The sequence below is a fragment of the Lynx rufus genome, unplaced genomic scaffold, assembly GCF_022079265.1.
Source record: "Lynx rufus isolate CCGP_SWC_20201006 ecotype Redwood Valley unplaced genomic scaffold, mLynRuf1.p SCAF_16, whole genome shotgun sequence".
Taxonomy (NCBI): Eukaryota; Metazoa; Chordata; class Mammalia; order Carnivora; family Felidae; genus Lynx; species Lynx rufus.
Window position 1 is genome coordinate 44,374,584 of NW_025814830.1, and position 26,368 is coordinate 44,400,951.

The following is a 26,368-nucleotide window of genomic DNA, read 5'->3' on the forward strand; positions in this document are numbered from 1 at the left end:
ACCCAACAGTCAGAACCCAGTGGAGCTGGGACTTAAACCCACATCGCTTTTCCTTCAGAGCCCTCCCTCCTAACCTATTTCCATCAGTTGTTGTCTTACTATATTGTAGTTTTGAAAGATTATGGAATGTTCTCCATAGCTATGCTGATTATCATTCATCCACTCCTTTTCTGTCAAATTTGTCACCTAATAACAGAAAATGTCACATATGCCAAGTTCTTCCTAGTAGCAAAGGACATCCCCCAAAAGTCAAATAGCAAAGAGACACAGGGGTGTTAGAGCAACTAGTTTAAAGGTTGACTTTGGGTGAGGACAGTCCAGTACCTTAGCAGTTGGTGTTTTAGTGTTCCTTGTTCGTGGATTCTATGATATACTTTGCTGCCTGGTTTTATGCCAAACATTGATTAATAACCTTCATCAAAAAGAAAACTCACCAATTCAGCCCTGGAGAGCAACTTTGTGTCTTCTTTCCAGAGCTGCCAACCTGTGTCAGCAGGAATCAGAATGGAAATGGTACCCATCCATTGAAAACTAATGTCCCCTGACCTGAAATAGCACTTATACTGGTGACACCCTATCTTCATTGTGAACAGAGGACTGACCTATGCTACTGGCTAGGGGAGGAGAATAAATGGTTATAAGGGAAAGATGACATTGACAGAACCCTCTTCTGAAAGACATTTGCTTTTTTTTTAAATATGAAATTTATTGTCAAATTGGTTTCCATACAACACTCAGTGCTCATTCCAGAAGGTGCCCTCCTCAATACCCATCACCCACCCTCCTCTCCCTCCCACCCCCCATCAACCCTCAGTTTGTTCTCAGTTTTTAAGAGTCTCTTATGCTTTGGCTCTCTCCCTCTCTAATCTTTTTTTTTTTTTTGAAAGAAGGAAAAAAATGGCACCAATTTATGTTTTAATTGTAAGCTGGGTCTCATAAATGAGTAAAACTATGTAGAGGGCTCCAAGGCCACTAATTTGGGAACAAGGGCCAACAGCTGAGATCATCTGGCCTAGAACTTCCTTATTTTCTCTTCTTGCTGCCCTTCTATTTGTCCTAACAACAGGTAGATAGGAACTCCAGGTCTGCAATCCCCATAAGAGTTGAAATGCCAAGTTATGTGCCCACTTCTGTGTTCTGATGGTGTAAATTCTTTGCCTTCCAAAATCTGGGATCCAGGGAATTGGGGGAAGACTTAAGGATCTGGTAGTAGACTTAACCATCAGGGCGGCTTTAACAGCAAGTAGCTAGCAGTTCACCACAACCGTTCCCTTTTACTCTTAGATTCAGAGCCAGATGACATTTCTCAGCCTTTTTTGAAGCTAAGGTGGCTGCCTGAGTTGTTTACAGGGGAAGTAGCAGAAGTGATGTGTGACACTTCCAGGGTTGGTACATAAAATCTCAGCATGTGACTCTCCCTCCTCTTTCTTCTCTTCTTGGTCAGCTGGATGTCATTATCTAGGGTGACTGAGATGCTTCAAGTTAAGCATGTTACAATAAAAGGTTTTCAATATCCTCTTCTCTGAAGAAGCATCTTGTTCTTTAGGTGTCTGTCCCTGAAGTGCCTTTACCCCAGCCTCTTCTGACTCACATTTTTGTTGTTTACATGGGAAAGCAAGAACATAATAGGTGTGTTTAAAAGTGACTTGCACACAGCTGAAGAAAGAATTAGTGAACTGGAAGATAGCTCAGAACAAATACAAAATGAAACACAAAGAGCAAAAGAATGGAAAATGCAGATGGGAGTCTGCAGAGACAGAGAGGACATATCAGAAAAGTCACATACATTCAAGGAAAAGAGAAAGAAAATGAGGCAGAAACAATATTTAAACAGATAATAGCTGAGAAGTTTTCAGAAATAAGAGATACCAAACCACAGATTCTAGAAAAGTAGCAAATTCCAAGAAGGATATGCAAATAAACTAACTACATACCATATGGAGAACCTGCCCTACACACAATTAAACATAAAGAGAAAATCTTAAAAGCAGCCTGAAAAAACAGATAAATTACCATCAAGGAAGCACAGTTTATATTTTTAGATTAAATAAGCATTAGTCATTTTTTTATGACTTGACACCTTAACCAAAATCTTAACTTTGGAGCCTGATTGTACTATATGAGATTTTCTTCTAAAGGTGGGATGCAGGATTTGAAGGGCTGTTAAGTAAAGAGGGAGCTTCAATTTATTCTATTTATCTCCAAGGGAGTGGACCAAATACCAATGTTGTGGAAGGTACAAAAAAAAGTATATCTCCACTTTACATAAGAAAGGGATATGTAACAATTTGAGGTATTAAAATCTGGGGTAAGTTACCTTAGATGAGAATTGAGTTTTCTAACATCAAAGGCAGATACATTAATTCATTTGTCATATATTTATTAAGCATCTACTATGTTCCGGGCATAGTTGCAGGTGCTGGGGATATATCAGTGAACACAAACAAGAACAAAAAACATAAACATCCCTTCTATGGAGAGCATATATCCTAGTGCAAGGAGACAAACAAGCATGACAAATAAGTTAATTGTGCACTAAGTTAGAAGATGATAAGTGCTAAGGGAAAAAAACAGAACAGGGTAAAGGGGATCAGGAGTACTGAGGGAAGGTTTGAAATTAAAAATGTGATGTGCAGGGTAGGCTTTGTTGAGAGGTATCATTTGGCCAAAGAAAGACTTTAGGGAGTAAAGAATGAGCTATGAGGGTCTACATGGTTAAAGGAAACAGATTAGTGGGCATCACTTCCAACTCTAGAATTTAGCCCTGTCATATATTTCAAAATAAGTTTGGAATTTTAGCAAACAAAATTCCATTGATTATTATGAAATAATATAAATCAAGATGACTTCCTACATTGTGTTTATTAATGAAAGCTGTTTATCCTCACTATAACATCATAGACACTTTGCACTTGAAAAACATTTGCTTTAAAAATTACAAGTTCCAGGAAGGATGTTGTACCTTCTGCTGGTATCTCAGAATTTGGAGATTAGAGCAGATAATTAGCATAAGCTTGTTAGAGAACTGGACTGTCATCTTGAGAAAGAGATGTAAAGAATCTTCACAGAGCATTCAAGAGTAGAATTGTAGGTTTGCTCTTCAAAATCACATTGCGTTTTGAAAAAAAGAAAAGCCAACAAACACCCAGCTGCTTTGATTCAAAAAAATAATGTTTGTCTCTGATGTTCAGTTCTGCAGTGCCAGTCATTTGAACTATAGAGGGCTTTGACATGTGCAGAATGAAAAGCCAAGAATATCTTCACTGTTAACTTGTACTCTTGTGTTGCAGGCACACAAAAAATCCCTTTGGACAATTGAACCCAATGAAGGCATGGTTCCTCCGGAAACTGATTTTCAGCTGACGCTGACAGCCAACCTGAATGACATACTGACATTCAAAGACACAGTTATTTTGAGCATAGAAAATAGCAACACCTACCGGATTCCTGTCCAGGCTTCAGGAGTTGGTTCCACCATTGTTTCAGATAAGCCCTTTGCTCCAGAGCTCAATTTGGGAGCACATTTCAGGTAGGGAAATACCCTGGACTGATTCTTCCAGATACTACGTCTGTTTCATAAACTGAGCATCACCTCTACTTTGAAAAATTACTTTCAGTAAATAGAACTAATGTCTTCAGCCCCCCTCCCTTTTCCCATCTTCACTTTACCCCCTCCAAATGGGTACATCAGCCACAAGAGGACCTTTCCTAGGCACAGTGTAGTTGCATTTTCCCAGCTGTGTCCCTCTGCTCCAGAGAAGACATTTATAGAAGTGCATTTTTCTTTCAAACATACAATGGCTTCTTTGTGACAAATTTAGTATCTCGATCATGATTCCTCCTCTTTAATTCCATCTGACACATTGCTAATTCCTCTCCATGACTGTGGAAAATACAGATATAACTTGGTGGTGACCTAAGTACAGTGTAAGTAGGAAGGTTGAAAATTTATTGCAAATGTATATTATCTGGTATTGCAGAGCCAGTCATTTTGTTTTGTTTTGTTTTATGTCCTCTGCTCATCTCCCCACCAAAGCACCAACAACTGAGATGCTTGCAATTGGCTCCTCCTGAAAAGCTAGAGAATCTCAATATTTAAATAAAAGGTGGTACAGTATAGATGTCTCTGAGCAGAACAGCCTAAATGTGTGTCTCTGAAAGTGTATGAGGTTTGAATGCTAACAGTGGAGGAGACATTTGGGGGGTTATTCATGGCTCCTCATCGGAGTCACATGGCTGCCACTCATTGATTCTTGGGGCCAGTTGAATCTGGCCTGTCTATTGCAGTACTGTGAGCCGGTCTCAGAGGGGTGCTCCTGCCTTGTGGTGTAACAGTTCATGAAACCAAGATGGACACTGTGCTTAGAGAGGACGTACCTGACAAAAACCAGTTGGGAGCCCTCCCCGAAAGCCCATCCACACCTCCTTTCCTCTGCTCCATCTACAACACATGACACTTGATTGAAAATACATTAACCAGGAGGAATTAAGTAACAGGCAAGTCAGATAGTTGAATTGCACATGTTTTCAGACAAACATCCAATTACAGTTTGGGTGTCAACTGGATATAAAAATACTCCTCTCCACCCATCTGTTGGCCATAAGCTGGGGCATTTTTTCATTGCATACCATGCTTCTATTTCCAAATTTCTTTGTTAAGTGCACTCAAATATAATTATAGAAAACAATGTACTGCAAGCCAGATTTAATTACATGTTCTCCTTAGTCTACAAATAGTGTCAAATAGCCCCAAAGGATATTCTGACACTCGCCTAGAAATGGAGGGTTAGCTAATAGTTTCCTGTGAATGTAGAAGCAAACTGCAGCTTTTAGCTGCCAAGTTTTCCTCTGGCTAAGCTCTATAGTTATTCTTTTTGCCATAAAATCGTGATGCCAGCAATCTCCAGAAGAATGATCAAAAGCAGGGGTGGGCAAACTGCAGCCCACTGCCTTTTTCTATAAATAAAGTTTTATAGGAATAAAGCCATGCCCATTCCTATACATACATTCTCTATGGCTTCTTTCACACTACAGTGGAGAGTTGAGTTGTTGTGACAGACCATGTGGCCCAAGAAGTCTTACGTATTTATTATTCATCCCTTTATAGAAAAAGTTTGCCAAACTTTTGATCATAAGGGTCTGAAGAAATACCCATATGCCACCTTTTCTGACTACATATTTTTGGGCAACTCCCTTAAATTTTCAGAGCTTCTATTTCTTTATCTATAAAATGAGAGCAAACATACTTATTATTACTGTATTGCTGTGACAATTGAAATATGTACTATGTACAAGTGACAGATACACTGCCTACAGTTTATATTATTTATATTATATATCATATATTATTTACACATATAATTTATATGTTTATATTATTTATTATTATATTTATTATTTCCCCAAAGCCTGGACTTAGCCATGAAGTCAAACTACTCCAATAAGCATACTCTGTAAATACCTATTTAGATAGAAATGGCTACACCTGACAATCGGCAAATATTCCTTATTATTTATTTATTATTTATGCTTCAACTTACTTATTAGCATATGATGGTATTTCTAATGAGGAACAGAGGGGATGAAATCTCAAAGCCTAATAAGATTTTAAAAATAAAAAACAGTGCCAAGGTGAGTCTTCCCCCTGAAAAAAAAAATTTAAATAAACTTATAAATCAGTTTTGTTTTAATTCCAAACAAAATCATGTTTGAACCAAGTCCAAGATCTCAGAAATCCCAGTGTCTTTAAAAGAGCCAGACAATCAAGAGGTTCTTAATAAATGTTCATGGAATAGATGAATGAATGAACAAATGACTTGATGAATGAAATAGCATTTTTAAAGCACTCCTCTGAGAAAAATGACCAATCCAGGTGATGTTCTGGTCCATGGTACAGTCCCCTTGAGCTTTGGTCAGGCTTGGAGGATATGCTTGGCTTCTCTTCCAAGTTCCCTTCAAGTTGAGCTCATCACAAGAGATTTCACTCAGTCAGTAGAAATATACTCAACACAATTTGAAATATATTTCTCCTCCAGTAGGTATTTTACTTTCCTTTCACTCCTTAGAACATTTATCATAAATTAGAGTGATTTTTCCATATACTGTGTCTGTGTTTATATATCACTTCCCTGGTGGTGGAAACTCAGGGACCAAACCCAGGTACTGGACTCCAGTCTGTGGACTCCATAAGTAGATACTACCTCGTTCCCTTACTGTGGTAGCTCCTCATAGCATCATGATGTAGCATTCCTAAATTTTTAAAAATAAAGTGTATTTCATTACTTACCTTTTAAATACTTTACAGAGGAGAAAAATCCCAAGGGTGTGGAGCTGAACAGAACACCCCAAGTTGAGCCCTCTCAATTCCTGCCTCCTCTTTTGCAGCCTGGACACCTATTATTACCGCTTCAAGTTGACCAACAAGGGACGTCGGGTCCAACAGTTGTTCTGGATGAACGAAGATTTCCATCCACAGAACAAGCTGAGCAAGAAGGGCCTGGCTAAGAAGGGACTTGCTAAGAGCCAGCCCCGACCCCAGCACTTCCAGGAGCCCGGGGCCCCACAGAACCCCGTGTTTCAGATCCACCCAGTCAGAATGGAGCTGTACCCAGACCAGACGATCGATGTGATACTTGAAGGCTATTCTGCTACTCCCAGGGTAAGAGGACAGCACCCTTAGAAGCCGTTTTTCTCCTAAATAAATCTTTGCTGTATTTCTAAGGAGAGTCGCTTAACATTTATCTGAAGAAAGGATGCAGTTTTCTCAAGGTTTTGACACAGCACTGAGTTACCATGGCAGCACCTATTGCTTCCAAGATTCGGCTCTGCTCAGTTTTTTGTTTGTTTCTACAGCTACCATGATCCCAACCCTAAAATACCATTTAAAGTAGGTTCTCATCCCCAGGGTCAGAGGGACATCCAGCATTCACCCAAAGCTAAACCTCCTCTTAACACATAGCAATATTAATTTCCTATTTATTCAAAAAGGATGTTTTTAGAGACACTCAGCTGCCTCTGCTCTCCAGGTATTGGGACATCCTTGGCCCCTTTCCCCTCAACCTGACACAACAGCTTCCTATTTATAACCATCATCTTGTTATGTATCAAGTAAAAAGCTGAGTTACCTTCAGCAACTTGGATGTCCTGCTCATATTTATATTATCAACATTCTGCTTTAAACATTTAAGCAGCTCCAAAACGTGTGCCTATTTACTCCTATTCCCTCATGGAAATTGGAAACCATCAAAAGCACAAAAGAAACTTCCCAAATCACTTACGAGCCTCTTCTCCCTCACTAGTGCAGACTTTATGGATGAGAAATGATCATCCTTGAGCTCCTGCTGGGGTCACTGAATTAGGAGGTAGTACTGGATTTTTCCTCATGAGATAGGAAACAATGGAAATTTGTCTCCCAGTAGACAAGATGGGAAAGCTCGCCCACAGCTTAGGTCCTCTAGGGTGGCAGGTTCACTTGACTTCATTTGCATTGATTCTTCACAGCACATGTTCAGGTAAAACCCATCCTCGGTGCAAAAACAAAAAGGTCATTTCCCATCATGGGAGTGCATCATATGCTCTTTCTTTCTGTCATTCGGGGATTCAGCCAACTTTTACCGAGTGTATACCACAGGACAAATACTGTGCTAGGCAGTAAGGATGCAAAGATGGATAGAATGCAGCGCCTCAACTCAAGACACTGACAGGCTGTCCCAGGAGCACATTTACAATGTTGTTACCAGGAGCTGATCATATTTTTAAAGGCATTAAATCTGAGAAACTGGGATTCTAAGTTCAGTTTAAGATTTGCTAAATGCTTCCCTGAATGTTCTTCTATGTGGTAGTACATAACTGAGAAGAGACTTGAATTCTTTAACATCCAAAACCTGAATACTCTTCAGTGTAAGCTATTCTGGTATAATGTCACTCTAGGTCCTTTCTACTTTATAAAAATCTGGGCCTCTTGGATCCAAAGAAGTATTGGTTTCTATAGCACGATTTTTATTTTTTTAAGGCTTTTAATAGCTTGTTTGTTTATTTGTTTGTTTATTTTAATAATGATTTCAGGAATAAGATTTAGTGATTCATCACTTACATATAACACCCAGTGCTCATCCCAACAAGTGTCCCCTTAATACCCATCATCCATTTAACCCTTCCCCCCACCTAACACCCTGCCAGCAACCTTCAATTTGTTCTCTGTATTTAAGAGTCTCTTATGGTTTGTCTCCCTCTCTGTTTTTATATTCCTTTTGCTTTCCTTTCCTTATGTTCATTTGTTTTGTATCTTAAATTCCACATATGAGTGAAATCAGATGATAGTTAGCATGATATACTGTAGTTGCATCCATGTTGTTGCAAATGGCAAGATTTCATTCTTTTTGATCGCCAAGTAGTATTTCATTGTATGTATGTATACACCACATCTTTACCCATTTCTCAGCTGATGGACATTTGGGCTCTTTCCATACTTTGGCCATCGTCAATAGGGCTGCTATAAACATTGGGGTGCATGCACCCCTTTGAATCAGCACTCCTGTATCCTTTGGATAAATACCTAGTAATGCAACTTCTGAGTTGTAGGGTAGTTCTATTTTTAATTTTTTGAGGAACCTCCATACTTTTTTCCAGAGTAGCTGCACCAGCTTGCATTCCCACCAGCAGTGCAAAAGGGCTCCTCTTTCTCCACATGCTCACCAGCATCTGTTGTTGCCTGAGTTGTTAACATTAGCCATTCTAACAGGTGTGAGGTGGTATCTCATTGTGATTTTTATTTGTATTTCTCTGATGATGAGTGATGTGAGCATTTTTTCATGTGTCTGTTAGCCATCTGCTTGTCTTCTTTCGAAAATTGTCTATTCATGTCTTTTGCCCATTTCTTCACTGGATTATTTGTTTTTTGAGTGTTGAGTTTGATAAGTTCTTTATAGATTTTGCATGCTAACCCTTTATCTAATATGTCATTTGCAAATATCTTCTCCCATTCTGTCGGTTGCCTTTTAGTTTTGCTGATTGTTTCCTTCACTGTGCAGAAGCTTTTTATTTTGATGAGGTCCCAATCATTCATTTTTGCTTTTGTTTCCTTTGCCTCCAGAGACATATCAAGTAAGAAGTTGCTGCAGCCAAGGTCATAGAGGTTGTTGCCTGTTTTCTCCTCTAGTATTTTGATGGCTTCCTGTCTTACGTTTAGGTCTTTCATTCATTTTGAATTTATTTTTGAGAATGGTGTAAGAAAGTGGTCCAGGTTCATTTTTCTGCATGTCACTGCCCAGTTTTCCCAACACCATTTGCTGAAGAGACTTTTTTCCATTGGATATTCTTTCCTGCATTGTTAAAGATAAGTTGGCCATATGTTTGTGGGTCAGTTTCTGGGTTCTCTATTCTATTCCATTGGTTTATGTGTCTGTTTTGTAATACAGCTTAAAATCCAGAATGGTGATGCCTCCAACTTTGCTTTTCTTTTTCAGGATTGCTTTGGCTATTCGGGGTCTTTTCTGGTCTATACAAATGTTAGGATTGTTTGTTCTAGCTCTGCAAAGAATGCTGGTGTTATTTTGATAGTGATTGCATTGAATATGTAGATTGCTTTGGGTAATATCGACATTTTAACAATATTTGTTTTTCCAATCCATGAGCATGGAATGTTTTTCCATTTGTGTGTGTGTGTCTTCTTCAACTTCTCTCATAAGCTTTCTATAGTTTTCATTGTATAGATTTTTCACCTCTTTGGTTAGGTTTATTCCTAGGTATTTCATCGTTTTTGGTGCACTTGTAAAAGGGATCGATTCCTTGATTTCTCTTTCTGCTGTTTCATTATTGGTGTATAGAAATGCAACTGATTTCAGTACATTTATTTTATACCTTGTGACTGTTGAATTCATGGATTAGTTCTAGCAATTTTTTGGTGGAGTCTTTTCGGTTTTCCACATAGAGTATCATGTCATCTGTGGAGAGTGGAAGTTTGACTTCTTCCTTTCCAATTTGGATGCCTTTTCTTTGTGTTGTCTGATTGCTGAGCCTAGGACTTCCAATACTATATTGAACAACAGTGGTGAGAGTGGACATTCTTGTCGTGTTCCTGACCTTAGAGGGAAAGCTCTCAGTTTTTCCCCATTGAGGATGATATTAGTGGTGGGTCTTTCATATGTGGCTTTTAAGATTTTGAGGTATGATTCTTCTATCCCTATTTTCATGAGGGTTTTTATCAAGAAGGGATGCTGTATATTGTCAAACACTTTCTCTGCATCTATTGAGAGGATCATATCCTTTCTTTTATTACTGTGATGTATCACATTGATTGATTTGCTGGTGTTTCATTGAGGATTTTTGCATCCATGTTCAACAGGGATACTGGCCCGTAACTCTTTTTAGTGGGGTCTTTTTGTCTAGTTTTGGAATCAGGGTAATGCTGGCCTCAGAGAATGAGTTTGGAAGTATTTACACCATTTCTTTTTTTGGAACAGCTTCAAAATAATAGGTGTTAACTCTTATTTAAATGTTTGGTAGAATTCCCCTGGAAAGCCATCTGGCCTTGGACTCCTTTTGTTGGGAGAATCTACAGCATGATTTTTAAACATTCAAGCATGAAAGGCAAAACTTTTCTAGCCATAGTTCCTGCCTAGCTTGATAAGAAATCATGTATCTACCTGAACCATAAGCCCAGTAAGGATTTTACCTGCTTTGTCTGCCTTGTCTGTTTTGTATGTTCAGTCCTTAGCAGTTCTGATGCATGATACATTTTCCTGTAATATATATGTATATATAGGTTGAAATGAATGTCAATTGATTGTGTCCTTGGGAGCAGTCAGAAACAAACACATCCAGGACATATTCAACCAATCAGACTTTAATTGTGTGACAGAGAGCAATCCCTGAAATGCACTATTTGGAAAAATGTGCTCTTTCCTGGTGTCACCAGGCAGGTAGTTGAGAATCAGCTTGTTGATTTTGAGAATTAAGTTTTCTGAGCTATGGATATTCCACAAGTGCTGATGTGTCTCGTCTACAGATAGTCAAAGAAAAGCTGGTGTGCCATGCCATCATCGGGGCACAGAAGGGGAAGAGCTTGCTGATGACTGTGAATATCATCTGTGAGTTTATAGCGCCACTTATCCAGCTCTCCACCAAACAGCTCATATACCGACTGGAGAAGGTCAGTGCTGCCTGGGGTGGGTGCACTAAGTAGGGGTCAGCTCGTTCACATTTTCATTTTGGAAGCTAAATTAATGGGAAGCCTGTTATACCCACACCCAGTGAATGTTTTCTAAGCTTCAGAAACCAATACACATTTAACTAAAACTTCTGAATCTAAACCTACATTCCTTTGAAATGTGAATTGTTATGGAAATTCTACTTGCCTCGTTCCTGATATATAAGACAAAGTAAACGAAGGCGTATTCCAGTGCACTGAAAATGCATTTTAGTTGATCCTTTTATTCTAACCAGGTGAAATAAACATCTCAGTATAGAAAGGGTTAGAGTAGAATTATTGATAATTATAATAATCAGTAAGAAAAGCTGCCATTTACTGATTGGTAGGCACTGGCATCAGGCCATATTCCTCAACTACATTTTCCCAGTTGTTTCCTCACAACAATCTATCCAGTGGGTTCTATTATCATTCCGTCATACGTGTAAGGGAACGGAGATGCAAGTTAAGCTCTTATGCGGTCACCTAACACTGCTTGAGAATAATCAACCTAAACTCTTTGATTCATACTCTTTAATTTATATGGCTATAAATTCCCATGACTTTATATAACTATTAAGGACAAGCACTAAATGGAGGAGGCATACGACAGGGGAAATGAAGAATGGCTGCTGCTCAGGGCAGGGGGGTCAGGATGGGGAAGAGGTGGAAGGAGACATCACAGCAGGACTGGACGTACTCCTCAGCAGACTTCCATCCTAGAATTATGTACCATTCAAAATAGATAGGTAGAGAATGCCTCTTCTGAGTTGAGGACTGCATTGGTGCTGGAAATCTGGTGAACCAGCCTGACATCGTGAAAGCTAAGAGACTGGTCAGGGTTATAGACCATAAACAAATTATTACAATTTAGTTGTTTAAGATTCAATTCTAAACAGTGTTATGAAGATAAGGTATAAGGCTCTACGAGAACATGTCTTGGAGACATGGCCATATTTGTACATGTGGTCCTAGATGGCTCTGTCAGCAAGTGCCTAGACTTGAGACTTGAAGGAGAAATAGAAGTTAGTATGGTGATGAGGGACGAGCAGAGAATCAATAGGCAGAGGGAACTGCACATGTGAAGGGCCCAAGTTAGGAAAGAGCTTGGTGAATATATACAACTGAAAGGCCACTTTAGAGAACGTGCCCAGAATGACATGAGGTCCATCTAGAGAAATGGGCAGAGGCCAGAGGAATTTGACATGGATGGGAGGTATGTTCTGGACTTTGGGTTTTGTTCTGGGTGACCATTGGAGGGCTTTAGGGAGGGAGGGGAGTGACATGGTCAGATTTATTCAATGAAACAGTCATGCTGGCTGCTGAGTGGAGTATTTATCAAGGCCTACCATGTCCTAGGCACTGTGTTGAGTGCTAGGGATATAGCAGTGAGACTAGACCCACCCAGATGAACCTCATGCCAACTGGGAAAACCGGGTATTAAGTAAGCCATTGTTCCATAGTGTGGGATGTACATAATCCAAGCTAAATCCTGACATGGTGTTGTACAAATGGGCTATGTCTGGCAGCGCCTAACTGATCATGGGGCAATCAACCAGGATTCCTTTCACTACTTGGAGGCTTGCAGGAGAATGTTCAAGACCATTTATTCTGTTAGTGGATTTCATTATATTTTGTTAATATTAAATAAATATCTATTGAGCACCCACCATGGATAAAGTGCTCTGTTAGGATATGAGTATGGGAGCTTATAATCAAGTAAGGGAGGTGAGATGTACAAGTTCACTTCAAACCAACAGATAATTTTGAGCACTTACATTATATTAGGCCGCCAAGGCAAGGCAAAACCCTGGCTTAATGGACTAGTGCAGAAAGCAGACACTGAAGGAGTAGAATAAGGGTTTCAGCTACAGGATGATAAACCAGCTGAAACAAGCTCCATGAGACATATAACAAGAAAATACTACAGGAGTTTCTGCCAGAGTTACTAAGTTTTCATTAGTGTTTTAAATTCTTCCTTTTTTAAGTAATCAGGAAAGATATTTATTGGCAACAGCTGCACCAAATTTGGTGGCATCATGTTTCCTCTAAATTCCGCTATTCAGAGAAGATTCAGTAAGTATTTATTGAATAGCTATTCTTTGCAAGACATTACAGTGTATGTTAAATATGCAGCCCGGTTTCTTATTAGATATTTTTTTCTAAGCCTATAAACACCCATAAAAATGTGTGTATAGTGTTCCTTCTTTTTTATATCCTTAAGCCTTGGGTTGTTTTTTTTTTAACATATTCTTGTTTACATCTCTGAGTTTATCACTAAAATAAAAGAGCAAATATTTTATATATGGCAGCAACTTATCGAATTAAAAAACAAATTGTCAGAACTCCGTGTTTGTTTTTGCCCTTCTCTCCTTCCCCCCCCCAAATATTATAATTGTGAAATCTGTCCAACTAGTATATTTTTCATTGTTTATTTCCTGCTCATATTTAAGCCACACCAGGGACAATGAAGAAATGCAACTTTATTAAACCAGTATGCACAAGAGGCCTGTTGGTGTTGGTGTTCAGATTTAATTACATAACACCAAATTATCTGTCCTGTCTCATTTTGGGCTCAAGGCAGCATATATGAATTAGTACATTAGACTATAATGATACCAGCCCTACCTATGGGAAGAATTTTTCTATAACCATTTCCTCAGATTTGATCTACTTTATAACTGTGATGCCATTCCTAAGGCACACAGATGAAATCACATCTCTGGGGAATTGAAAAGGTCAACTGAAAGTAGCAGCCAGTTTGCTTCATGAAGTCCACCAGCAAAACCTGTCTCTTGATATTTGGGGAGACAAACAACCCAGAGAGAAGGGGTCATTTTAAAATAGAACGGCTCTGTGTGCATCGACTCCTCCTCATCTCTAACCTCTAAGTGGCCTCTTGCCAAAACCAACCGACTATGGCTTCTTCACTTCAATGCTTTCTGCAGTGACACAGCGGCCTGGGGGAAGGTCACTGAGTGGACAGCTTTGTATGGCCCAAAAGTGCTGCTTCATCCCTCTCACAAAATGTAGTATATCATCATCTGCAAATACAAGGTGAATTCAGTGCCTGTATTGCCATGTTAGAGGGAGGGAAACAATGCCTGGCATCTCATGGTAAGTGCCAGACTGAGCCCCTCAGAGAACTCTGGGAGTGTGTAGGGATCTCGAACAGTGCAGCCGAGGCAGGATGCTTGAGCTAACTGTTATGGACTGAATGTGTCTTCCCCAAATTCACATGTTGAAGTCCTAATCCCCAGTGTGATGATGTTGAAGGTAAGGCCTTTGAGAGGATGATTAGGTCATGAAGGTAGAGACCTCAAGAATGGGATTAGGGTGACTGGGTGACTCAGTCAGTTAAGCGTCCAACTGCGGCTCAGGTCATGATCTCATGGTTCATGAGTTCGAGCCCCGCATCGGGCTCGGTGCTGACAGCTCGGAGCCTGGAGACTGCTTTGGATTGTGTCTCCCTCTCTCGCTGCCCCTCCCCTGCTTGTGCTCTGTCTCTGTCTCTCAAAAATAAATAAACATTAAAAAAAATTTTTTTAAAAGAATGGGATTAGTGCCCTGAAAAATAGAGACAAGAGAGATCATCTCCTTCTCAGCCATGCAAGGACATAGTGAGAAGATAGCTATCTAAAGCCAGACACCGGATCTGCTGGCACCTTGATCTTGGACTTCCCAACCTCCAGAACTCTGAAACATCTGTTATTGAAGCCACCCAGTCTATGATATTTGTTATAGCAGCCCAAGCCAACAAAGACACAATGGGCACTGGTTACCTAAGCACCTCAGAGCCAGGGGAGCCAGGAACCACAGGAGAAGGAAGATTGTGTTGAACAAAGAAGCAGAGACAGAGTCAGACCAAAATATAGAATCAGAATGATTTAACTGAAATTGGAACAGCAAATCAAAACCATGAGGCCTGGGGAAAACAGGCCAGAGTTGTGGAAGAGCCAGGGAATGATTGGAGGGAGTCTATTGTTGGAAGCCACAGATTGAGGCTTCTGTTGCCTCCTGCTGTTATTAAAAGACCCCCTTTCCAAAGCACACAAGAAATGATGTGGACTCCAACATTAGAATGAGAAAAATTCAGTCTGACCAGAAATTTTCAGGTTAAGATCCATTGCTGATGCTTTCTTCAGTTGAAGAATGAAATTTGATGTATCTAAGAAAGTGGAAAGATGCTTCTACATCAACGATCCCAGTGTTATTGGGAAAAATTTACAGAAATAGTTATGAGCATTTTGTCAATATAACAATATATTACAAATGTATATATTTTTGCAAATTGGATATTTTGAGCATAGAAAAAATATAAGGAAAATAATGTTTTGTTCATTATAATGATGCATGGGTTCTTCCATTAGGTATCACTAATTATTAGACTTTGTTTTATGACACTGGAAACTTCTATAGTAATAGTACTATCCAGAGGCATGGCACGTATAGGTGTTCTTAACCTGGCCACAAGAGAGTAAGAAATCTAGTCTTTGTTTTCTGGCTTATGTAGGATCACTTTTCAATAGTCCACCATAAATTGCGAATGAATTATCTAAGTCTGTACAAGGATGGGGGAAGACAGTGAAAGAGAGACAGAGAGCAAGGAGGGGTGGGGAATGCTAATTCTGTTGTTAACACTGATGATGAGACTTTGGTTGCTAAAGGCTTACATGTTTATCATAACTTGGTTTCTTCTTTTTCCCTTTTTGCAGAAACCAAACACTGTCCTGGAACCTGATTACCAGCCGTTGGTCATGAAGAACATTTCCACCCTGCCAGTGAATGTGTTGGTCTCCACAAGCAGACCCTTCTGTATCTGCGAGACTGATAAATCTCCACTGCCATTAACTCCTGAGGTAAGTTGACAGAGTGCTGTCTTAACAAGCTCCTAGGAGAGTTGTGTGTGTGACAAAGGAAGAGAATAATGTCAGCATGCTACCTAATTTCAGTCCAGACAGGTAGGAAGAATTTAAGAAACAAAGAGGAAAGAATAAAGAAGATTTATATGTCATAAATTCCAATATCACTCAACTATTTTTTAATTTTGTTAAATATTTATATGTGAGAGAGAGAGGGAACGAGCGAGGAAGGGGCAGAGAGAGAAGGAGACATAGAATCTGAAGCAGGCTCCAGGCTCTGAGCTGTCAGCACAGAGCCCAGTAGGGGGCTCAAACTCACAAGTGGTGAGATCACGACCTGAGCCGAAATCAGACGCTTAACCGAATGAGCCACCCAGTCGCCCCTCTACTATGATTTTTTTTAATGTTTGTTTGTTTATTTATTTATTTATTTATTTATTTATTTTTGAGAGAGAGAAAGGGAGAGAGATCATGGGGGAGAGGGAGAGGCTGAGAGAAAGGGAGACAGAGAATCCCAAGCGGGCTCCATTGCTGTCAGTGCAGAGCCCAGTGTGGGGCTCAAATTCATGAACTTTGAGATCATGACCTGAGCTGAAATCAAGAGTCAGACTCTTAACTGACTGATCCACCCAGGTGTCCCTCACCCAACTGTTATTAATGGTGTAAGAACTTTGGCTCATTATGATAACCCTTCATTCTTGCCCATTGTAATCTTCAGAAAACAGTGACTTTCCACTAATGATAATAGAAACCTATTAATTCTACTTTTCTAAATCAAAGTTCCATACTCTAGGCAAGAAGGAAATGGCTAAAACCCAGTCCCTAAACCAGAGAGCCCATCTCCAGATACTAAGAAATCTGAACTGGGCTGGGGGAGGAGGCTGTGAGCTATTGAGCCTCCCCAGTCTGACGCAGGATGCAGTGTTCTCTAAACATCCCTACAAGATCACCCTTGTGCAGGGCGCCTGGGTGGCTCAGTCAGTTGAGTGTCCAACTCTTAATTTCAGTTCAGGTCATGATCTCACGGTTCATGGGATAGAGCCCTATGCTGTTAGCATTCTCTCTTTTCTTAGGATTCTCTCTTTCCCTCTTCCTGTCTCCCTCTCTGCTCCTCTCTTCGTTGCACTCTCTCTTTCTCTCTCAAAATAAACAAATAAACTTTAAAAAAAAAAAAAAAAGATCACCCCTGCGATCCTTTGCGGAACATGCGGGCATTGGTGGGAACGGCGGGGCCATGCGGCCAGTGGCACTGCAGAGCTGTAGCGAAGGAGTGAGGGAGAAACCAGATCCATACACCACTGTGTTCAGCCTCCCAATCTGGGGAGACAGCTAATGAAGAAGAGGTAAAAAGGAGGAAGGGAGGGCAGGCAGCAATCCTGAGATCTCAGAAGAGGGAGCCCATGACTGAAGGAGATTTGCCGTGAGCCTCGCTCAGGGAGATGGATCTTGGAGGGAGATGGGGGGACAGAGGTGCTTAGTGAGAGGGTTGCAGACAATACCTGACTTGTGGCTGTAAACTGCACTACCACCCTCCCTTCCCCACCAATTACTTAGTGGGTTTCCTTCAAGCCTGAGCTGGGAAAACACCAGCTAAGATCTTTGAATAGAGAAATAAAAGGGAGAGGCAGAAGAAAAACCTACTGCTAGGGAGCCTATACAAGGAAGGAGACCGAAAGTATGAATGTAGTTTTCTGCAGCCTCAGAGAAATGGTAGATGGTATGACCTGTCTTTAAAAAGAGCTTAAAGATGAGATTCAAGTGTTCAAAGTGGAGATGAAGGGTAAGCTCACAGGGCAGAGGAGAACAAATGGATGATAAAGTGAAAATTCAGATGTGAGCAGCTTTCTCCATCTGGGTGGTAGATTAGACACACTCTCTTGTCCCTCCTGAAATCTTAAGACAAAAGTAGAAATGTTCAGAAGGAAAGAAGCCCAGAACAGTAAGATAAAGAAGGAAGAAGATGGTAATAAGCAGATAATGGGAGATTTAAACAAATTCTAGAAGACAGAATGAGGATGGAGTGGGTTGACCAAAAGGGCACGGGCACAAAAACCAGCATTCTAAAAAATTCTCCTGTGAGACCGCAGAGACATGAGAGTCATTCAAGCTGAGTAGCATGGGCTCGGAGGCAACAAGTGTGAGGAGAACACTGAAAATAGAGAGATTCCATGTGTACTAGACAGCTGTCCCACCTGACCCCACACACAAAAAACATGGGCAGCTGGCTTTTATCCCCAGATCTAAAGATAAGTGCCTTCCCAGAGAAATGGATCAAAGTGCCAGGGGAACTTCAGTGTTTCTAGTGTGATTTTAGCCCTCCAGGATGATAACTGGTGTCTGGGGTATGTCCACCAACTGATAACCCCTTCTCTGCCCAAGGAAGCTGTTCTGTAGACCAGTCCTACTACACAAATTGATGGTGGTCTCTGGACTGTTAGGATCCCTGGTTGGGTCAGGAACTATTGCTTCCTGTAATAATTCTGCTAGCACAGTTGGGCCTTTCATATTATTTGCATGTGTAACTTTAATAAAAGCATACATATAGTTTAAAAAAACAAAGAGCTTTGGGGCACCTGGGTGGCTCAGTCTGTTGAGTGTCTGACATCGGCTTAGGTCATGATCTCACAGTTTGTGAGTTCAAGTCCTGCACTGGGCTCAGAGCCTAGTGCCTACTTCAGATTCTGTCTCCCTCTCTCTCTGCCCCTCCCCCGCTCACTCACACACACACTCTCTCTCTCTCTCTCTGTCCTCAAAAATAAATAAATATTTAAAAATAAATAAAGAGCTTTTACAAATCAATAGGAAAACACCAATAGAAAAATAGGCAAAGGAAAAGAATATAGTTCACAGAAAGAAAAATAAAATGTCTCTTAAATATATGAAAATGTGTTCAACTTTAATCACATTAGAAGAGATGCAAATTATTTTTCCTATCAGATTGGCAAAGAGCAAAAATTTGATAGTGCTCTGTGTTGGAGGGGCATGTAGAAATAGGCACCCCCACAGCGTTGGGGAAGTATACATTGGAAGGCAAAATGGCTACAGCTATCAAAATTTCAAATGTCCATACCCTTTGACCGAGTTATTCTTCTGCTAGAAATTTACCCTTCAGATATAGACACAATATTCAACATATAGACAAGGGTATTCATTGTAACAGTGATTATAAGAGCCAAAGATTGGGAGCCAATATCCATCAGTAGGAGATTGGTTAAATCAATGATGGCGGAATTATATGATGGAATAAATAATGCAGCTCCACATGCACTGAGTGATCTCCCAGTGAAAAAAGCAAATTGCAGAACAAGAGTGCACAGTGTACTATCATGTGTATACAAAAATTTTAAATACATATATGAATGTGATTTTTTTTTTATCCATACATTATCTCCACAAGGCTAAGCAATACACTTGTAACCCTGGTGCCTCAGGGGCAGGGAACTATTTGGCTTGGATAAGAGGCTTAGATTTTTTTTTTTTAATTTTTTTTTTCAACGTTTATTTATTTTTGGGACAGAGAGAGACAGAGCATGAACGGGGGAGGGGCAGAGAGAGAGGGAGACAGAATCGGAAACAGGCTCCAGGCTCTGAGCCCTCAGCCCAGAGCCTGATGCGGGGCTCGAACTCACGGACCGCGAGATCGTGACCTGGCTGAAGTCGGACGCTTGACCGATTGCGCCACCCAGGCGCCCCAAGAGGCTTAGATTTTTAAAAGCAATGCCATACCTTGTCTTGGGACAAAATGTTATGGAATATCCAACAGTGAGTCATATCTTGGTGAAATTACTGGTCTTATTGGTAATCCAAAAATTCTATGGCCTCTATGCAGAAAAGAAGGGACCGATCCATCAAGGGAAGAGTTTAGACTAACTTCGACTTCACCACCGTAATACTTAGTGCCAGATGACAATGCAGCAATGGCTACAGAGTTTTGAGAGAGAGAGTCACCCAGGGCTAGGAAGGCTAAGCAGTGTTGCTGACATTCACAGAGCTGGTAAATGACAGAGGCTGGATTTTGACCCAAGAAGTCTGGCTCCAGAGTTTATGGTTTTAGGATTATTATCTCTTGTGTAAGAATATTTTTTCAAGTGTTTTTTTTTTTTTTTGAGAAAAAAATCAAACATTTAAAAAATAAATTAGTTTAATTTCGTTTTTTGTAAAAATGTTATTTATCCATCCATTATGTCTGGACTCATGCTTACAAAATGTTAACTCTGAGAAATAATATATGGTGAAATTTTGGATGAGTTTTTAATTTCTTCTCCTCGTGCTTTTATATATAATGTGAATTTTTGTGGATGTGTATCATTTCTACAAACCAACAAATGGGGGAAATGTTTAACTCAATCTTCAAAGATATTTAAATACGAGGCATTGCAATACCATGTGTTACCGTCTCCAAGAATGGGTTCTAAATTCTGCCAAGCCACCTGTACAAGCACAGGCCACACTTTCAGATGGGATTAGCTGCCTGAGGAGTCATTGCCCTCTCTCTGATTCTTGAATCAGGTGATTGGCTTTATCAACAGAAACCATCTAATCATGTCACTGAAGTGCACAGTTAAATACCTGAACCTGAAAACTCAGCAGAGAGGGAAGTACTCTCTGAAAGACTCATCCCTGTGTGCATGCCTCCCAACTGCCTCAGGGCACTTTCTGCAAAACCAGGAGGTGGCTTTCCTGTGGATTAACTGTGGGAATTGAGCAATTCCTAAAAAAGCTAACTCATAGCCAGGCTTTCTATGGTAAGGTATTCCAGTGGCCTTGACATCCAGAAACACACGGGGATTTGAATCAAAGAGAGAAAAGAATAAACATAATCTACTGAATAAACTCTGTCAAGCTTCCGGGAGTGTCATTTTAAGTTGAATAGAAGACAGCAGAAAGTAAATAACACTGTGCTTAAGAGTTAGAATTGCAGGCATTAGAAAAGAAATTAAATTGCCTAATCCATCCTTTTCTGGGTCACCCTCTACAGAGCCCCTCCCCTAGGGCTTTAGAAAGCCTTTTGAAAGTTTCTTAAGCCACGAATGTTTCCCACTTGTTTAGGAAGAGCATTTTACAATCTAATTTATATTCAGTTAAGAATATTTTATAAGTTATTCATTGCAGACTTTCGCTTTTGCAACTCGCAATCCTTATAACCTCACAACTATTATTAAAATCTCTTCTTTCAGAACAAACTGAGGGTTGATGGGGGTTGGGGAGAGGGGAAAGTGGGTGATGGGCATTGAGGAGGGCACTTGTTGGGATGAGCACTGGGTGCTGTATGAAAGCCAATTTGACAATAAATTATATTTAAAAAAAAGTAAGTGAAAACATATACTCTAAAGAAACCTGTTTCAATGTTGTAATAATTTAGAATTCTAGTCTATCAGTAAATATATGGAAATATTATTTGCATTTCCTGGTTATAATTTAGATATGTGTCTAATCAAATAAAGAAATTTTCAGGTTAATTTTTAAGATTAAATTTAAATCTAATCATGCAATGGTATCTTGATTCCTCAACAAATGAAAAAAAAATAATAAAATAAAATAAAATCTCTTCCTTCAAATGATTCCCATCCAGATTTTCCTTGCTTTCATGTTCAACCAATAAAAGATGTGTGTGCATATATGTATATAAAATATCCATAGTTATCGATATAGTGTAGATATCCATATGGATTTAGATATACCAGCTATTTAATTATGTTTAAGTATGAATACATAATTATGGACAAAAGAAATGTGGCTGTGTATGTATTTCATACTAATCTATTTGTACTGATATGTGCATCTGTATGTGTGTATTTCCATAAATATGTATAAATAACTTTGGTTTTCCTGTTCCACGGAGCAGGTTGAAAATGCATCGTATAGGTTGGTAATTGCCAATTGTCTTATTTGTAGCCTATCAAACTGGAGATTGATGGAGAAAAAAACTTGCTGGTCAAATTTGACCCTTCCTATAGAAATGACTTGAACAATTGGGTAGCAGAAGAAATTCTAGCAATCAAGTATGTAGAGCACCCTCAAGTAGACAGCCTGAGACTGCGTGGAGAAGTGAACTACCCCAACCTCAGCTTTGAGACCATGGAGCTGGATTTTGGCTGCATCCTGAATGATACAGAGGTGATCCGATATATAACTATCACCAATTGCAGCTCCTTGGTTGTGAAGTTCCGCTGGTTCTTCCTGGTAGACGACGAGGAAAATCAGATAAGGTACCCCAGCCTGTCTGCCCCTCATAGCTCTTTTCTGCAGTTCCCATTTCTCTCCTTTGGGCTTTGTACTGGGTTTCCCAGATTCTGTGTACTGGTCTTTCATGGTGTTCAGTTCTGGCAACTAATTATTGGCAGAAAGAACAAAGGGTCTCAAATCGTGGTTCATCCTAGATTTTCAAACAGGAAGAGCAGCTAAAACATCTTTGAAAGCCCCAATTACCACCAGATTAGCAAAGCAGTATCCGTAAGTCTGCTTTAATTTTTAACCTAGTGGTTGGATCATTAGAAATGTGTCACTAAAAAAATGAAGTCTTAAGCATTTCAAACCCAAAGCATGGATTGAATATGATAATACATTGAGTAAATGCTGCATGGAGCTCCACATTCTGCCTATCTTGGTGGGTTTCATTCTTTTTTTTTTTTTTAACTTTTTTTTTAACATTTATTCATTTTTCTTTGGCAGAGACAGAGAGTGTGAGTGGTGGAGGGGCAGAGAGAGAGGGAGAGACAGAATCCAAAGCAGGCTCCAGGCTCCGAGCTGTTAGCACAGAGCCTGACGCGGGGCTCGAACTCATGAACCATGAGATCATGACCTGAAGTTGGGCACTTAACCGACTGAGCCACCCAGGTGCCCCTTGGTGGGTTTCATTCTAAATGATACATATATATACAGATGTATACATATGTACAAAATAGTGGGAGGTGGTGAGTGCAGAAAGAGGAAAGCTGTGTTCACAGTATTTGGATTTAGAAGTGTCTCTGTTCATTTAGAAGCTAAATCCAAACTTAATTTGGAGAACACTCCTTAAAAAACATATAAACAGGCTGTTTTAGTCAAGCCTTAGTAACATTTTCATCTGAGTCTGAAGTCTTGTTCACAAGCAGGACATTCAGGCTCCTCTGTGTCTCCTTACTGGATGTTTGGACAGCTCTGGGTTCAGTACCTGAATGCCGAGCTGCCACTCTGCATAGGGAAGCCTCATGTTGTTTCCTTGGGTTGTCGGTACCTCCCATATGCAACCTTCATCTTGTATATGACAGCCAGCTTTTCCCTTCCCTGGCTTGTTTCCACAGTAACAGCGGCTTGCTCTAGATGTCTTCCATAGACATCTAATGATGACCCAGCATGGCACTGGAGGCGGGCCTGGGCCTGAATGACAGAGCCTGCTCGTTAGGTGCCGAGTACTGTTTAGGTTTGGGGTAAAATCAGCCAACCTGACCTAATGAGCTTCGAATACCAGATTCTCTGAAGTTATTCTGATGTAACATAGCTACATGGGTTTATTCTACCGAGGCACAAGGGACATGTTTTCATTTTTGAGAGGCCATTTCCATAATTAAAATAATGGCATTTTGAAAATGGACTTAGCCAGGACTGGAGAAGATGCACTTAATTTTTCATTGTGTTAAGCATTTATTTAACCATTTTTCCCCCTGTCTTCAGTATCTTCCTGTATCTTGATATTGAACTTTTGCTTATAATTCATTTGTTCACTCATTCATTCATTCCAAGAGTCATTCAGAAAGCATCCAGTAAGTGACTCTTATGCCCCGGACGACGTACGAGGCATCGGGGATATAACAGTGAATGAGACGTTGTCCCTGGCCTGAGGCTATTGGGGAATCACAGGGAACATGTGTTAATGCCAGGCTCTGAGGAAGGACAGAGGTAGGGATGAGAGCTCAGAAGAATCCAAGAAGGCTGCGCTGAGAAGCACAGTTAAATGTCTCAGATGGGGCAACAGGGAAACATTCTAAGTAACAGGAACAGCATGTTTATATCAGTTAGGATTCGTGGATTCTATTCCGTTGCAAGTGACAGGAAACATGACCCTCAACAAAAATGAAAAGGAAAAGACATTCACTGGGTCCTACAACTCAAAAGTCCAGACTCACTCTGGCTTCTGGCCCAGCTTAAAGCTCCATCTCTTATCTTTGCTTTCATGTGTTAAAGCCAAGTTTTTGGGTCAGCTTTTCTCCCATGGTTCCCACATGGCTGCCAGCTCTCCTGGGGCCACATCCTTGCAGATCTGAGCTCCGGGAAAGGAACATTAGCCTTTGTACATGAACTGTCTTGAGATTCACTGTGATCGGACCAGCTCAGTCACATTTCCTGTCCCCTCCCCAAGTCAGTCAGTCAATGGAGGGTGAAGCACTGATCAGCATTAGCCTGGCCACATGCCCCACACCAAGGGCTGCCGTGGTGACCTCAGCGCCCCATGGACTGAATGGGGTGGGAGGGGGCAGATCTCCAAACAAAAACTGACATATGAGAGAATGAATGCTGGAGAGGCAAATGACACGCATCTACCAGTGTCCACAGAGGCCCCATCAGCGTGGCCACAGCACAGGCTTCACTGGTGAGGAGAATTCTTGGATGCAGGTTGGCAGTCATGTGTGAGAGGCCTGGTGCTGGGATAAGGAGTTTAGACTCTTGGAAACAGCAGGAAGATTTGTAATCAAGAGGCAAAAAAGTCTGCTTTTTTTTTTTTTCCAGGAAGATAACTCTTAGCCTCATTCAACATGGCTACCCAATCCCTCCTTCCGAAACCCTTGCCTTTCTTCCTTTGAATACCACTGTATTCTCCTGCTTTCCTGCTTATCCCCTCGACCTTTCCCTCCTTTTCAGCCCTGGGGGGACAACTGAGTGTGTGTAGGTTGCAGGGCTCCATCCTGGGCCCCTGCTCTCCGTGCAGTGGCAGTTAGTGCCGGCACCTGAGGCTTCCAACTGTCTCCGCCTAGACCCTCTGCTGAGTCCCGAGGGCGTCTCATTCTTCATCTCTTGAATGTTTCCCATGTGACTTGTGTCCAACGTGTCCCATGCCAAACTCAGGCTCTCCACCTGCCCCCTCCCTGCCTTTCCTCCAGGGCCCCCCACCCCTGTGAATGACATCACTGTCCTGAGAGGAATCCAGATTCCTTCCTCTCCCTGACCTCACCCATCAAAGCCATCACCAAGTTCTACCTATTCTGCCTTCTATAACCCCCTCATTCCCATTCCATGATGATTATCCTAGTTCAGGTCACCATCCTCTCTTGCCTGGACCATTTTGATGTCCCTAACTGGACTCTCTCATCCAGCCAGTAGCCAAGTGATGAACATGTCACTGCTCTGGTTTTCAGCCTTCAACAGCACCCATGCTTCTTAGGATGAAGTACGGAATACTTACTGTGTTCAGCAAGGCTCAGCATGGGCTTTCCCTGTGTTCCTCCCCAGTTTCTTCTCACTTCACTCTGCCCTCACCACACTGGCCCCTTTCCTGTCCAGGCCCATTCCTATCTGAGTACACAGTCTCTGCTGGAAGCTCCTTCCACGCCTCACTTCACCAGCCCCTGCTCCCTTGTCAAGTCTCAGCTCCAGGTTCTTCCCTGGGAAGCCCTCTTGAGACCCTTGCCTACATGACCTCCCCTGGCATAGGCCCTGGTAGCCCGTCTCCTTCGTGACACATCACACTTGTCATTATGGCTCAGTGTCCAATTTCCTAGCTGGCTCTTAAACCCTTGAGGCCAGGGAGCACATCTGTCCTGTTACCTCTGGATCCCAGAGCCCATAGCACAAAGTAGGCAGCACAGAGTAGGTCCTCAAGGATGTTTTCTAATTTGTAACTGCTCCCTGCTGGGTATTTGTGGTGAGGGAGAATCATTTCATAACTGATTAAAGATTCTTTTCTGTCAGCTTCTTGGCACCTGTCAAATGAAAAGGTTCAAGGTATAAATGTCACCTTGGATAGCAAAAAAAAAAAAACCCAAAAAACACTCCACTTGCCCTTCAGATGGGCTTTCTCTGCAGACCCTCAGGAAAATATAAGACATTCAGTGGCTAAAGGTCACTTTTATCAGATATACCAACACTAACCTTTCTTTTCCAATTAGAATTCTCCTAAGCCTTACCATTAGTAAAAGAAACAAAGGATAAAAGAGGCTTTTCTTTTTCTTCTATTAGGGCAGCATGTGAGGACACCCAGACACTTTCAATATCCCTGCCTGTCACAACACACACATCAGCCATGTGAGCACACACGTGTATACACACGTGTGTGTGCGCGTGACTTTGCAGGCAATTCTGACTGGGCCATCTAAAGCATCTCTCTTGTTTGAGCTTATTTTTTTTC

The 26,368-nt window shown here is 40.9% G+C and overlaps 1 protein-coding gene across 1 annotated transcript in view; it reads left to right on the forward strand.

Moving 5' to 3' along the window:
• HYDIN (HYDIN axonemal central pair apparatus protein) overlaps nt 1-26,368 on the forward strand; it is a 340,954-nt gene that overhangs the window by 161,287 nt on the left and 153,299 nt on the right. Inside the window, 5 exon segments of the mRNA XM_047079251.1 lie at nt 3,291-3,529; nt 6,385-6,658; nt 11,006-11,149; nt 15,901-16,044; nt 21,943-22,256. Of these exon segments, the coding sequence (XP_046935207.1) occupies nt 3,291-3,529; nt 6,385-6,658; nt 11,006-11,149; nt 15,901-16,044; nt 21,943-22,256 (1,115 nt within the window).